Source organism: Anabrus simplex, chromosome 2 (assembly GCF_040414725.1).
Source record: "Anabrus simplex isolate iqAnaSimp1 chromosome 2, ASM4041472v1, whole genome shotgun sequence".
NCBI lineage: Eukaryota > Metazoa > Arthropoda > Insecta > Orthoptera > Tettigoniidae > Anabrus > Anabrus simplex.
Window position 1 is genome coordinate 884,902,381 of NC_090266.1, and position 13,515 is coordinate 884,915,895.

The 13,515-nt window shown below is 40.4% G+C and overlaps 1 protein-coding gene across 2 annotated transcripts in view; it reads right to left on the reverse strand.

Moving 5' to 3' along the window:
- Positions 1-13,515, reverse strand: part of mRRF2 (mitochondrial ribosome recycling factor 2) — a 370,843-nt gene that overhangs the window by 219,192 nt on the left and 138,136 nt on the right. For both annotated transcript variants that reach the window (XM_067139519.2, XM_067139520.2), the window contains exons 7-8: positions 6,448-6,579; positions 2,960-3,121 (exon numbers count right to left, since the gene is read on the reverse strand). In XM_067139519.2, coding sequence (XP_066995620.2) covers positions 2,960-3,121; positions 6,448-6,579 — 294 coding nt within the window. The remainder of the gene's footprint in view (positions 1-2,959; positions 3,122-6,447; positions 6,580-13,515) is intronic.

The following is a 13,515-nucleotide window of genomic DNA, read 5'->3' on the forward strand; positions in this document are numbered from 1 at the left end:
GCTAATCTACGTAATAATTTAAAGCATACTTTTCAATTAACAAAAATATATGGTTTTCTCCCTAAGCTTACAAAGCTTGGTGTTGATGAATGTGGACAAGTTAAAAACCTTCTAAGTATGTACCTAGGTCAGGGATGGCGAACCTATACCACGCGTGTCACTAGGTGACACGCGAACAGGATTTCGGTGGCACGCCACATGAACATATTAAAGTATTTATATACGTCTTGTGCTACAGACTATACAATATCACATGGTTCGTGTAGTCATAGTGTTTCACGCGTAAGAAATAAATATCGAAAACCTGGCCGTCAGTTAGTCAGTGAGTGAAATTTGACGTGTGTGCGGTAGCCAGTAGCGCGTAATTATTCGTTGTGTGTTACTGTTTATTGAATGTCGTTTGTATACGGACCTCACAAACATGTTTTCGGTGCCGAAAAAACAGAAACTTATCAAAAGTAGTAACCGGATTCTTCAAGAACAGTGGACAACAGAATTCAGAGTGATAGAAATAAGTAATAACGCTTTGTGTTGCCTGTGACTGAAAACCGTCGTGTCCCGCACATTTAATGTAGGCCAAAAGCACCATTTCCGGACGAATCATTTAAATGTTCGTTCCATGTCAGATGAAGAAAGAAGAGAGCTAGTTTCACAGAAAATCGAAGAATACACAAAGCAAACTATTTGTTTTGTATCAACTTTCAGGCCAAGGAATAATATCAGTGCGGTTTTTTCCATATGTCTCACTGCATATTAGAGCATGGGAAGCCGATTTTTGACGGCGAGTTCTTGAAAGAGACTTTCTTATCGACGTCCCATACATTAATTGAAGACTTTCCTAACAAACAGCAAATAATTAACAGAATTAAAGAAATGCCAGCCAGCCGAAATACTGTCAAGGGTAGAATAATAAGAATGAGTGAAGATGTTTCGGAGCATTTGAAAGCTGATTCGGATAACTCCCAGATGTATTCAGTATGTCTTGATGAAAACATGTATGTGACCTTACAAGAAAGGATTGCTGTTTTATCTGATTTCCTTGTGAAAATATGATGAGGGGAGGGAGGAATTAGTAAAATTGTTAAATACGACCATAGGTGAGGATATAATGAAGGATGTATTAAACTTGTATTAAAAATGGACTTTGACTTACAGAATAGCCTCAAGTATGGTGGGTATTCATAATGGGTTTGTGCAATTTCGTAAAGAAAACGTTAAACACCCTACAATGAACGTTGTGAAGTCAACAGTTAGAATCCGTCTTGGTTCAGACCTATGTGCTTCTTGTGTGTTATCGAAGACAAGAAGTTATGAACCTAATATAAATTACATGGGTACTAAATGTCAGAACGATATTTCACTCAAAGTTCATTAGCAATATTAGTATTTTAATTATTATATCTAATAATATTTAATGACGAGGTGCGTTACAATGGGAGCTTATTATATATTTTTACAAGTAATGTTAGGTATTCTCGAAATACTTAAAAATGTATATTTGATGTTTTGCAAAATACAACCACGAAACATGCAGTCAAATGTGTTTAGAAGATAAATATATTAAATAAGTAAATAAATCACTAAAAGAATAACTAACATATTATGAAACATAATTGGGAATTAAGAAAGGAAGTCGTATGGGAGGGGGGGGGGGGGGTATAGCCATTCCTTAAAAGAAAATAACAAGTGGCACAGTAAACAGTTGAGGATAATAAAACAGACTTAAAATGGCACACTAGCTGGAAAAGGTTCGCCATCCCTGACCTAGGTGATTTCGTACTGTACACAGATAGCAAATGTATCTACCCTGCATTGTATTTGAAAGGTACTAAGAACAAAGACAAAAAATGAACTCCAATGAAACTTTTGTTGTTCTGGCAGGAAAAAGACCTAGACTAATTATACCTGAATGTTATGGGTGAGCTCAGAATGCACCTGTCAACAGTGGTATCAAACTGTTCAGCGCAGAGGACGTTTTCTATTTTAAAAAGAATTCAAAATTATCACCAGATTACTGCTTTACAAGAGAGCCTCCGTGGCTTAAGTGGCAGCGCGCCAGATTCTTACCGCTGGGTTCCTGGTTCAAATCCTGGTCACTCCATGTGAGGTTTGTGCTGGACAAAGCAGAGTCAGGGCAGATTTTTTGCTGGGTACTCTGGTTTTCTCTGTCATCTTTCATTCCAGCAGTACTCTCCAATATAATTTCATTTCCTATGTCAGTCATAAATCATTGCCCCAGAGAAGTGCGACAGGCTTCGGCAGCCAGCACAATTCCTAACCTTGCTGTTAGAAGAGAGCTTCATTCATTCTATTCCTGACTTGGTCGAATGACTGGATACAGGAAACTACTGCTTTGCAACAAAGACTTATTGCATTTCTATATTGCAAAGTGAAAGTGTGAAATTGTAAACAGGATTAACTGTGATGACATAATTGATAACTTTGCCAAAAAGGAATATTGACACAAAGATTTCTAAATGCTATATTTCTAGGTTATTGTTCATGTTTATGGTAAAAATGCATTTACTCTTTTAATAAACCACATGGATTTAATTTGTTTTTTGTTGTTCTAAGGTGAAGGTGGCTATTGTCCTTCCCTCCTACCCCCTACCCATCCCAAACGTGATGCACATAAGTTGAGCTTGTACTTTCCCTCGTTCCAATATAGTTTTCCTTTTCATAGCAAAAAGATAACTGTAAGGCTTTTAAGCATGAAGTTTTTATGTATTTTTTAAAGTAATTGCATTATTAATTTCATTTTTTGTAATAAGGAGTCTTAATTTTATAGGAATACAAAAATTTGTAAAAGTTAAAATATCATAAGTTGAAAAAAAACAAGGGGTGTGGGGGACACCAAGAATTCTCTGGCCTGGGGCACCACCGTCTGTAAATTCGTCCCTGGGTATGCTATGTATGAGAATGGAAATATTAAAAAATTAAAGATTACTATCATAATTACCTGAGATGGTGGTTCAATTGAGCAGAAAAATACTGGGACAGGAACCTTAGCAGATGTTCTGAAGATATCTTCTCCCGGAGCACACTTGAAACATGATAACCTCTTGATCGCAGAAGCTGCTACACTTGCACTGTTAGTCACAAAGTCCCCAGAGGCTGTGAACTAAGAAACAAGAAACTTTGAACTACTACAGTTAATAGTTAGTTCTCATACATACGCACATCAAATTTCCATTCATTAAAAACTGAAAAAAAAAAATCAGAGCAAGAAATGTTAAAGTAGCCATGAAAGATATCTAACTGGCTGCCATCCTGTTAAGTAATTAATCAAGGTAGAAGAGGAAAAACGCGAAGGAGTAGCACTGTATCAAGGTAAGGACATCATGGACACAGATATTTTTCAATACAACTGTCCTGAATGAGTAAATTTATAATACCAATATAATGGTCCGTTATTGGACATTATAAATTTTCCAGCTATCTCATTCTTGGTTGCCTGCGTTTCGCCCTCGTGTGCTAAGTTAGGCTCATCAGTTGGGACTTAGCACACCACCCAAGACGCAAGGCTAGTGTATACCATGGAGGCCACTGCATAGGCTATTGAAGCCACCAGCAGTGCCAATGCACTATGAGAGCTATGTCTCATTTCCAAAAATAGATGCCTGCCTGGCCATCAAATGATGTAGATGTTGATTCCCATAGGGAACCTAAAATATTTGTCCTGAATGAGTAAATTTATAATACCAATATAATAGTGATGGGACATTCGATTCATTTTACTGAATCGATTCATTTGATTCCATTCACGTTACTGAATCGATACAGTGATGCGATTCACAGCTCATTGGTCACCGCTCCTACTGCATCTGTGTAGTATGTGCTGGTAAGACAGCAGCAACAGCATTCAGTGCTCGCAGCTGCCATCTGGTCTTCATACTATGAACTCCTTTCTTAGAAAAAATGCTAGTTACTCTAATACATCGAAGGTTTCCGGCGACGCAGGGTGGGAAAGGTTAGGAAGGTAGCAGCCATGGCCTGAATTAAGGTACAGTCCCAGCATTTCCTGGTGTGAAATGGGGAAACTACGGAAAAACCATCTTAACGGCTGCCGACGGTGGGATTCGAACCCACCATCCCCCGAATGCAAGCGCATAGCCACGCGATATTAACCGCACGACAACTCGCTCAGTCATTTTTTTAAAACAAAGTATTTTTCTATCAGCTGAGGATTTTTTTAGTAGTCATATTTTGTATAGGCTACCCGAGATGTACAGTAGCCCGCTGGTTTTCTGATTCAACATACTGTTATTGCGTCTGTCCACGTATGATTGAAGTCTTGTGCAACGATTTGACATATGAACTGAGAGAGTACTGAGCCGTTCTTCCCAATATAAAACAGGTACTTTTGAGTGGTCATGAGCATGACTCATAGTCATAGGGCAGGCTAGAGTCGAGTTTAATTGTCAAATGTCAACTAAGTTATAATACTAAGATTCATTAAACTAATAAATAGTATAACATAATAGCCTACCTACTTACTAGCTACTTCAGAATTATGTTGCGACTACCTTTTTAACACTGCAAATAAATCCATCTATTATTTAAACCTCCCTGTAAGAAGAGGACAGTGAATGCAAATGGGTATTATTTTCAAATGAGCTGAGCTCGAGAGTCCATTATAGCATACGATTCTTTCAGTGTAGCATGGCTCACTGTATGTCTCGCTGCAGCGGAAGCTCGGCTCTCCGCGTGTCCAGTGAGCCGATAAGGAGCCGTGTGTATCATGTGTCTCACTGAGCTGCGCTCGTTCACGATTCTTTCGATGTGCCATGATTCACTGTCTCGCTGCAGAGGAAGCTCGGCTCCCCGTCAACGTCCAGTGAGTGCGCCACTCAGCACTGTCCGCTGGGAGTAAGCTGAATCGTGTGCCGTGAGCTCGCCGTTCCTGTGAATCGATTCACTCGGACACTTGAATGAATCTATACACTGCTTCGAATCATGCATTCAGTAGCCAACACTACAATATAATGGTCCGTTATTGGACATTATAAATTTTCCAGCTATCTCATTCTTGGTTGCCTGCGTTTCGCCCTCGTGTGCTAAGTTAGGTTCATCAGTTGGGATTTAGCACACCACCCAAGATGCCAGGCTAGTGCATACCATGGAGGCCACTGCATAGGCTATTTGAAGCCACCAGCAGTGCCAATGCACTATGAGAGCTATGTCTCATTTCCAAAAATAGATGCCTGCCTGGCCATCAAATGATGTAGATGTTGATTCCCATAGGGAACCTAAAATATTTGTCCTGAATGAGTAAATTTATAATACCAATATAATGGTCCGTTATTGGACATTATAAATTATAAAACGGGAGGCATGGCTTCGTATTTTGTGGTCGAGCTCGCTATAGAGTGTGTGCCTTACAGGAATACTTTGAAGCCGAAAGAGAAAACAGAGGCCTACTGGTAGATGTTAGTAAAGTTGTAGAATGAACAGCAGCAGCTTTAAGGATAGTCAAGCTACAGTAATTAGGACAGGGGAAAAAAGAAAAGAATGTATAGGAGCCATGAGAACAAGAAGAATAAGAATGGCAAGAGAGGGAGAGAACGTACCAGGACCATCACATGATGGGTTATCAACACCAGGGAAAACTCGGCACTATCCTTCATATTTCAGTAAAAAGAGGTCCCATGACTTATGATCGCAAGATTAAAAGCCGACAAGCTGAAGGACGGACTTTTACCGATCACAAATATCATCTTAAATTGTGTTGACACCTACGGTAGGGTCTGACTGATTTCACATTTCTAACCAAAGAAAAACATACTCTTAGATATTTCTCTCATCCTCACCTGGATCTGAACCTGGAATATTGAGCAGGCCAATCTAATTATTATTGGCGATGATGTCAATGGACATTTCAGCGATAATGTAACATATAAAGACAGGTCATATTTTTAAATGTATCTTTCTGCTGCTGAAATCTACCTAAACATGGAAAACAATTGTCTGGAGATAGAATGATAAAAGCCCGAGAGGAAGGGAACGAGGAGTATGTCTCGATATTTGAGCCAATAAAATTACTGTTGAGCCACCTTAGAACAATATTAACAATATTTAAAATTATGCTAATGCTCTTAGGATTCCAGTACAGCACACCTAGCACAGAGTGAGAGGGGTTGATTGTGATGGTAGTAACACCAGCCGGAACATGTGACAATACAGGGCTCCTGCACCTTTGCTGAGTGCCACGTGCTGCGAGTTGTCTGAACATTCACATTGTTTTAATAGGACTGTAGCAGGAATTACCCAAGTTATTAATACAGTAGTATGCTCAATCTTGCTGTTTTGTAGGAGTACAGAGCCAAAGTTTTAAATTGTAGTCAGAAGATATACAATTTTTATGTTCATTTGAGAGGTTACAAAATCTTGACAGACTTACTAATATTCACTACATCTATACAAGAATAACATGGTACTGTATATTACCTTCAGACCTGTAGCAGCAACAATGCTTCCTTTTCCACTTTCATTAACTTCAGTTGGCTCATCAGCAAAAGGAATAAACAGCTTCTTGATTTGATCATGTTTCTCTTTTTGTATATTGTATAACTTTTGACCCTGCACAAAATAAAATATCACATAACTGTCATAAAAATAGTGAAACCAGTGACAGAGCAGAGAAATTACACTAAGCTGTACCATATATATACCTGGATTATGGAAAAGTACAAAGAGTGACTTACCCATGCAAGGATTTTAAAGAAGTTGTGTTTGAACTTTAACTGGTAAAAGAAAGAATTGAAAAGTTATGACCAGAGAAAGTTCTTTATATTTTTTAACAATTTGCTTTACATTGCACCAACGCAGATAGGTCTTATGGCAACGATGGGACTGAAAAGGGCTAGGAGTGGGAAGGAAGCGGCCGTGGCCTTGGAGAAAGTTCTATAGCTCCAACTGCAAGGGATGAGTTGTAGTTGCTGGCTTTTCTGTCTCTTCTACCTTTGGTAACACTTTCCTTTATGATTACAATTAGCTGAATCAACAAGCACAATGAGACAGAATAAGTAAAACCTCTGTTTAATGAAGACTGGTATACTGATAATCCCAGCTGCAATATTAAAATTTTATCAGCCCTAACATTTATGTTCTACATTCAAAAAATGTTTTATTCATCATTACAACAATGGTTCCTCACTATTTCATCCACCCTCTTTCATCCTTTGGTAGATATGGGAGTTAAATAAGCTCATCGGTCAAAAAATTAGTCACTCCTGAAGAAATCATTATAAGTATCATTTAATACTGTGTAACTCCACCTCTAACTTGAAAACCGCCTGGATTCGGTTAGGAAGTGAGTCCACAAGCTTGTGCAGGTACATCGCATCCAGGTTAAGCCACTCGCTGAGAATTTGATGGTGCAATACCACCAAATTGCGGGGATGCTGATGTCTGTGTTTTACTGGCTGTCCCAACGTGTCGCACAGATATTCAATGGAGTTCAAGTCAGGTGATTTTGCAGGCTAGTCGAAATGTAATAGGGTGGGGGAGTGTTCATAAAACCAGTCATATATGTGTCCAGCCCCATGAACTTTGCTTCTGTCATCTTGAAAAATTGGGGTATCAATAGCATACTCATCATGCAGACGTTGACTGAAACGCAACACTTCACCATCCAGAATGTTTAAATAAACACGCTGGTTCATGTTAGCAGCCACCACAGTGAGTGGGCCCTATCCATGATATGAAAAACATCCCCAAAACATCACAGACCCACCTTTGGCTTGAACTTGATCTTGATCACATCTAGGATGAAATGCTTCATTTGGCCTTCACGGTGCACTCGACGACATGCGTCACTGGAATACAGGCAAAAATGTGGCTTGTCAGACCACATTATGTTCCGCCAGTCAGCTAGTGTCCATGTTCAATGATTTCTAGCCCACTGTAGATGCGCAGCTTTATGTGCCTGTGTGCAATGGCCTCTTGCGAGGTGACCGACTCCAAATGTTCATTGCATGCAGATCCCGTCGCAATGTTCTCTCACTAACAGTTTGGGATGGACCTTCATACACTGACTGCAGCAATCTTGTTGATTTTAGAAGCGATTTTGATTCACAAGCCGTGAAATGTGTCTCTGGTACCTCTCAGTCAGGATCTTTCTCCAACCACAATTCTGACGTCGTGTTTCGTGGCCATGTGTAGTACACCACTGATCGTAGACACGTTGAACAGACCGCTGCAAAACACCAACAAATCCAGCAACTTCACACAATATATGGTGATGGGCATGACCAAACACAATTGCATATTATTGCCACTCTGTCACATCCTTACATCTACCCATGTTGATGTACACTGCCCTCTTGAAATATCAATGTCTCACCGATCGCTACTGCCTTATGCTCATGTAGAGGAAGTGTGTGTGTGTTTGGCATTTGTTTGCTGCACTATCTGTACAGGCTTAACGATCCGTCTGTGTGTGCGCATTAGGGTGACTAATTTTTTGTCCGGTGAGCTTATCATAACATGGTAATGTATTCTGTTCCATCACTCTAAGCTGTTCCAGAAATGTTACGTTCCATTAGAGATCCTAATACAGCTATAACTCTCTCAGCAAAACCAAGGAAGTTTCTAACTGGCTAATGGATGTTAGGCTCCGTAAGTAAGCACAGCAGTTCGCTTTAAGCGCAGGCGCGAGTGATAGTTCTGGAACAGCTTAGATGCAGTACTGATACTAGTACCCTGTTACTTGTCAACTGGTTATAAATGCTCTTTAGTTGTCCGAAGTCCACTTGTATTAGGTTTACTGGTGGTAATACATACAACAGCAAAATTTTTCAAAACAGTTCCACGAGGTCTCTCCCACTTTATATTTTGTGTTTCAAGCCATGCTGAAGAAACACATTGAAAGAAGGCACCCATCAATAAATGTTCCCACGTTAAACTCCCAAAGTTCTACGAGTGCATGTAGTTCTGACAGTGATCATGATACTAAAAAATCAGGTCCTCAATAGCCACTGCGAGTGCCGCGTTGGGTACTTGTACTTCTACCTGAATATTAATTATCACGTGCAGTCTGTGCGGCAGTGAAGCAATGGTCACAGTCATAATTTTTACAAGTGCACAGGAAAATGAGTCAGTGTTCTCCTCAGAAATTTTCGTCATCCGGGTGGCAGGAATGAGTAACTGGGCGGGGTAAAACACGTAAAAAATGAATATGATAAAATTTCAATTTATTCAATTCAATTATTTATTATTACAGTAATATCAGGCAGGTAAACATTAATTGTATAATTGAGGTATTTTAGTGTCATTATCACGAACAAGACATAACAGAGTATTTTGAACTTCTTGTGTTCTACTGCTCCTTCATAACCATGTAACATCGGGGCTTATCACTCGGTTCCTGTGGAGTGCCATACGGGGTTGTCACGTCATGCGGAATCGAATGCGATTCCATCCTAATCCATACACCGTTTGCACACGACACTAAGTGATAGTCAAGCTAAACATGTAAACTCTGATGTAATTGATGCAATTATGTTGAAAATAATGAAGAGTTATCCTTTAAATAAATCGTTTTTATTATTCACGTTCTAATTTGGAGCATCCATTGACTAAAATAGATTAATTTTACGCAACTAGCACATACAGTATCCAGGTTATGTTAGCCGGGCGGTCTGTAAAAATGGCAGGGTGGTGCGCCCATTAAAAAGGTCCTAGGGAGAACACTGTGAGTGATATACAGAAAAAGAAGCTGGACAAGCTACTACTATGGTTGTTAACAGCATACTTCCAGCCTTTCTCTATGGTGGATGATGAAGGTTTTGTAGCCTTTTGCACTGGATTAAACCCTACCTACATTTTGCCTGATAGAAAGACTATTTCTTCATCATTCATTGTAGCAGCACAGGAACATTCTGACAGTCATTTGTCAACATTCAATGTCGGCTTACAGTGTCTGTTTAACTACAGACCCTTGGGTATCTAAGAAAGCTGTAACTGCACACTTTACAAATTAAGATTTCTAACTAGAGTCAGTGTTGTTGAAATGTTCAGTTCTACCTCACAGTCGTGCAAGTGTAAATTTAGCAGTTGAAATTAGACAAATTTCAGATAAAATGGTTCATGTTTGTGGGTTACTGTAGTCACGTACTAGTTCGTGAACCATGGGCAACGGGTGAGTGGCCTAGTAAGTGGTCCTGAGAGTCGGGATACCAGTTGCTATGGAATGGGAATGGGCATCTCGGACATATTCTGAGTCATGGCCCTCCCTGTGCTCAGGCGGCTAGGACTATACAATTCACCGGTGGTCGATAACCTGTTAGAGATATCCTCACTGGGACTATGTGCAAGTAGGGTAGCATCCTGCTTCATGAATTTACCGAGCTCAGAACATTTTAAGCAAGCCTCGGACCTAAGGGAGTAATGGAGTCCCACTCCCAATTGACAGGCGAGGGACTCCTTGGAAACAACTTGGTGAACGAAATGGAATTCGATGGGGAGCTATCAATATTAATGGGGCTTGTACCGGGCGGTACACCTCCACTCCGCTAATTTAAAATGTGCGCCTGTGGAAACTCCTCTGCTGGAGGAAGTCTGAACTTTATTTACCCTATTAATTTTCTAGTTTCTCAGAAGATGTCACCACCTGGAAATTTTTGAGTTTGTGAACTGTGTCATTTTCGACGTACTTTTGTTTTGCTTGAAGTAAGAAGTGTGAACTTTCTCTTCTAGAGGACACCACTGAAAAACTACAATAGTGCACCCTAGTGGGAAGAAAAATAACTGTTCTTTGGAGAAAATTTTATTTCAAAAGTTTGTTCTTTGTTAAATTTCTTTCTGTTATTGTTTAAGTTGGCTGTATACCCCTCTCTTTCCCCTTGTTTTGCATTTGACCAATCCCGAATTTCTGTTATTAATTTCTGACCAATCATTGGTATCTTCCCCCAACTTGAATATGTTTCTATACCCTAGCCAATAAAAGTTTGTGGGAGGGTGTTTTCTTTCCCCTAACACCTAGAACCTTCCGCGAGAGGATATAAACTGCTGATTTTTGGGTCTCCGGGCCACTTCTGTTCCATCTTACAGTGTATTAAGTACACAGCAGGAGGCGGGAAGCGCCTCTTTCTCCGGCAGCGGTCAACTATAAGGTAATGGCCGATTAATATATTCTTTCTCTGCTAGCTCAGCAGTTTAACTCTCGGGGCGGGTGCGAAGCGTTCCACCATGTAACCTTTTCCTAAAATGTAAATGTAACTACTCTTTTCATCTATTCTCTTGGAAAGCTACATTCTGGGATAGAGAGTGCTAACCCTCTCGAGCTCCCACTCATATTGTTTTGAGGTGAACTTATTTTTCTCAACCTGTTCTTCGTTAATGTAAAACAAATTGTTCTCTTCTTAAGTCACCTCTTTAGTATGGGATTAGCCCTTGTATTAACGGCCTAGCGCCAAGTAGGTCTTAATCTAGTGTATTAGGAGTGCAAGTTCGCCTCCTCTCAAATTGTTATTTTAGAGGTCATTTAATTAACATTCTTTTCGTTTAATAGACATTAGTAGATTGGGTATTTTACCCCTGTGTTTATGTCCGTTGAGGACAGCTTGAAGGTGGAGTTTGGTGTGGCCTGGGAGAGGCTTAAATTTGAGAGCGAGTGGCTCTTTTGAAAATTGTATGTTGTATGCCTCGAGGAGGCTTTTCAGTGTAATTTGGAGCAAGGGCTCCTAGGTATGAATGGGGTTTTCTGCCCCTCTGTTAAAACTTGTGTTTGGGGTAAAACTGAGCTGATTGCCCAAGCATTGTGAACTCGGGGCGCGAAGCCCAAATTCTGTAAATATTGTAACTACCTTATTTTGACTTGCTATTCTGTACCTGCCATGCTTGTTACTTATTTATTTTGAAAAGAAAATATAACCGTATTAAATTTTAAATTTACTTTACGGGCACTATAATTTCGTAGCTTGAGATCCATTCACACCCGCACCTTCTTTCACCTCTACCTACCGCTAAAACACGGTAACAAGTGGTAGCAGAGCGTGGTTGAATGGGTCTCAATTTAGCCCCTTTTGACGGCTAAACATTGTTTGTTCCGAACTCTAACTATTTTCCCAGTTGCTGGAATTTTTTGAGTTTTTCAAAATTGTTCTGTCGCCATGCCCGGCCCTCGCGATGTTCTCCATCTTAACTATTTGCGCAAGGAGGAGTTGATCTATGAATTAACTATCAGAAATGTGCAATCTGGAGGCACGGTTGCAGTAGACACTAACAAGCTTAGAGAGTCCCTTGATTTGCCCATTTCCATCCCCAATTTGGGAGAGAAAGAAATTGATGACTCTCTTTCCACGATCGTCGAGAATATTACTGGGCTAGCTTCTGTAGTTAGTTTTTTTGATGAAGATGATCCGTCTCCTAATCAAATTAAGCGTGTGCAAGGCAGGCTATATCATTTTTCGAATAGGGTTAACGATCTGTTGTCTCTAAAACTGAATGACGTTCAGAGGAAGGAAGCTAGTACGCTCCTGGAAAATATTTCCGAATTATCTAGTAAGGTCACTCAATTGTTAACTGGGGAAGTTCCTCCCAAATCTGATCAACCCACCATAGTGAATGCAGGTAGTGAGGAAGCGCCTCCCAAGGGAGAAGTTAATAGGATAACCGTTGCTGCTCAAACTATCCCTGCCCCATTGGACAACAAATCTGAACGTCGTGCATCTTTGAGTAACATCCGTTCTGAATTAACTTCCTTGCCATTGAAACCTTTACCTACTATGTCACCCGGGTTTAGCAGCTTGCCTCATCCATTGGCAATGTTGCTCAGAGGTATCTCTAAGTTTTCCGTTAATACCACCAGTGATGTAATTTCTTTTTTAAGATTTCTAGTTGAATTTCAGGATCATGCCCTTATGTTTTCTCTTTCTCCATGTCAAATTTTGCAAATTATCTATCCGTATGCTATTGGTATTCTCTCAGATAAAATTGTAAGAGCCATTGCCGAGCAATCATCTATTGAGGATTTCCATGCCCATTTGCTAGCTAACTTCATCCCGGCTAGGGCCAGGTCCTCCCTTATTCAGAAGTACTATTACCGTGTACAACGCTTGGATGAAAACTTGGCTGATTTCATACAGGACATTAAGTTTTATACTAGGGTGTTTGCTCTTCATTTCCCTGAGGATCAGATTGTACAAGCTATTGTGGAAGGGATTTCACCACCCTACAGGTCATATTTGTGTTTCGCGGCGTGCCCGCAAACTTTCTCTGAACTTGAAGCGTTGGCCGTCTCAGCGGAAGGAGTTAGATACGCCGATTCTTTGCGTGTCGCGAAAGAACCCCCGCCTTCCTTTAGTAATACTCTGCCTCCACCTCACCGACCAGTCAATCCCCGTAAATGTTATGCTTGCGGGTCGCCTGACCATCTGCGCAACAAGTGTCCACTGATCAAGTCAAGTGGGACAAGGAATGGAGCCGGGTCATCACGAGGCTGTTTTAAGTGTGGGGCCTTCTCACATATCGCCAAGAATTGCCCAAACTCAAATAGCACCCCCTCCTGCTCAA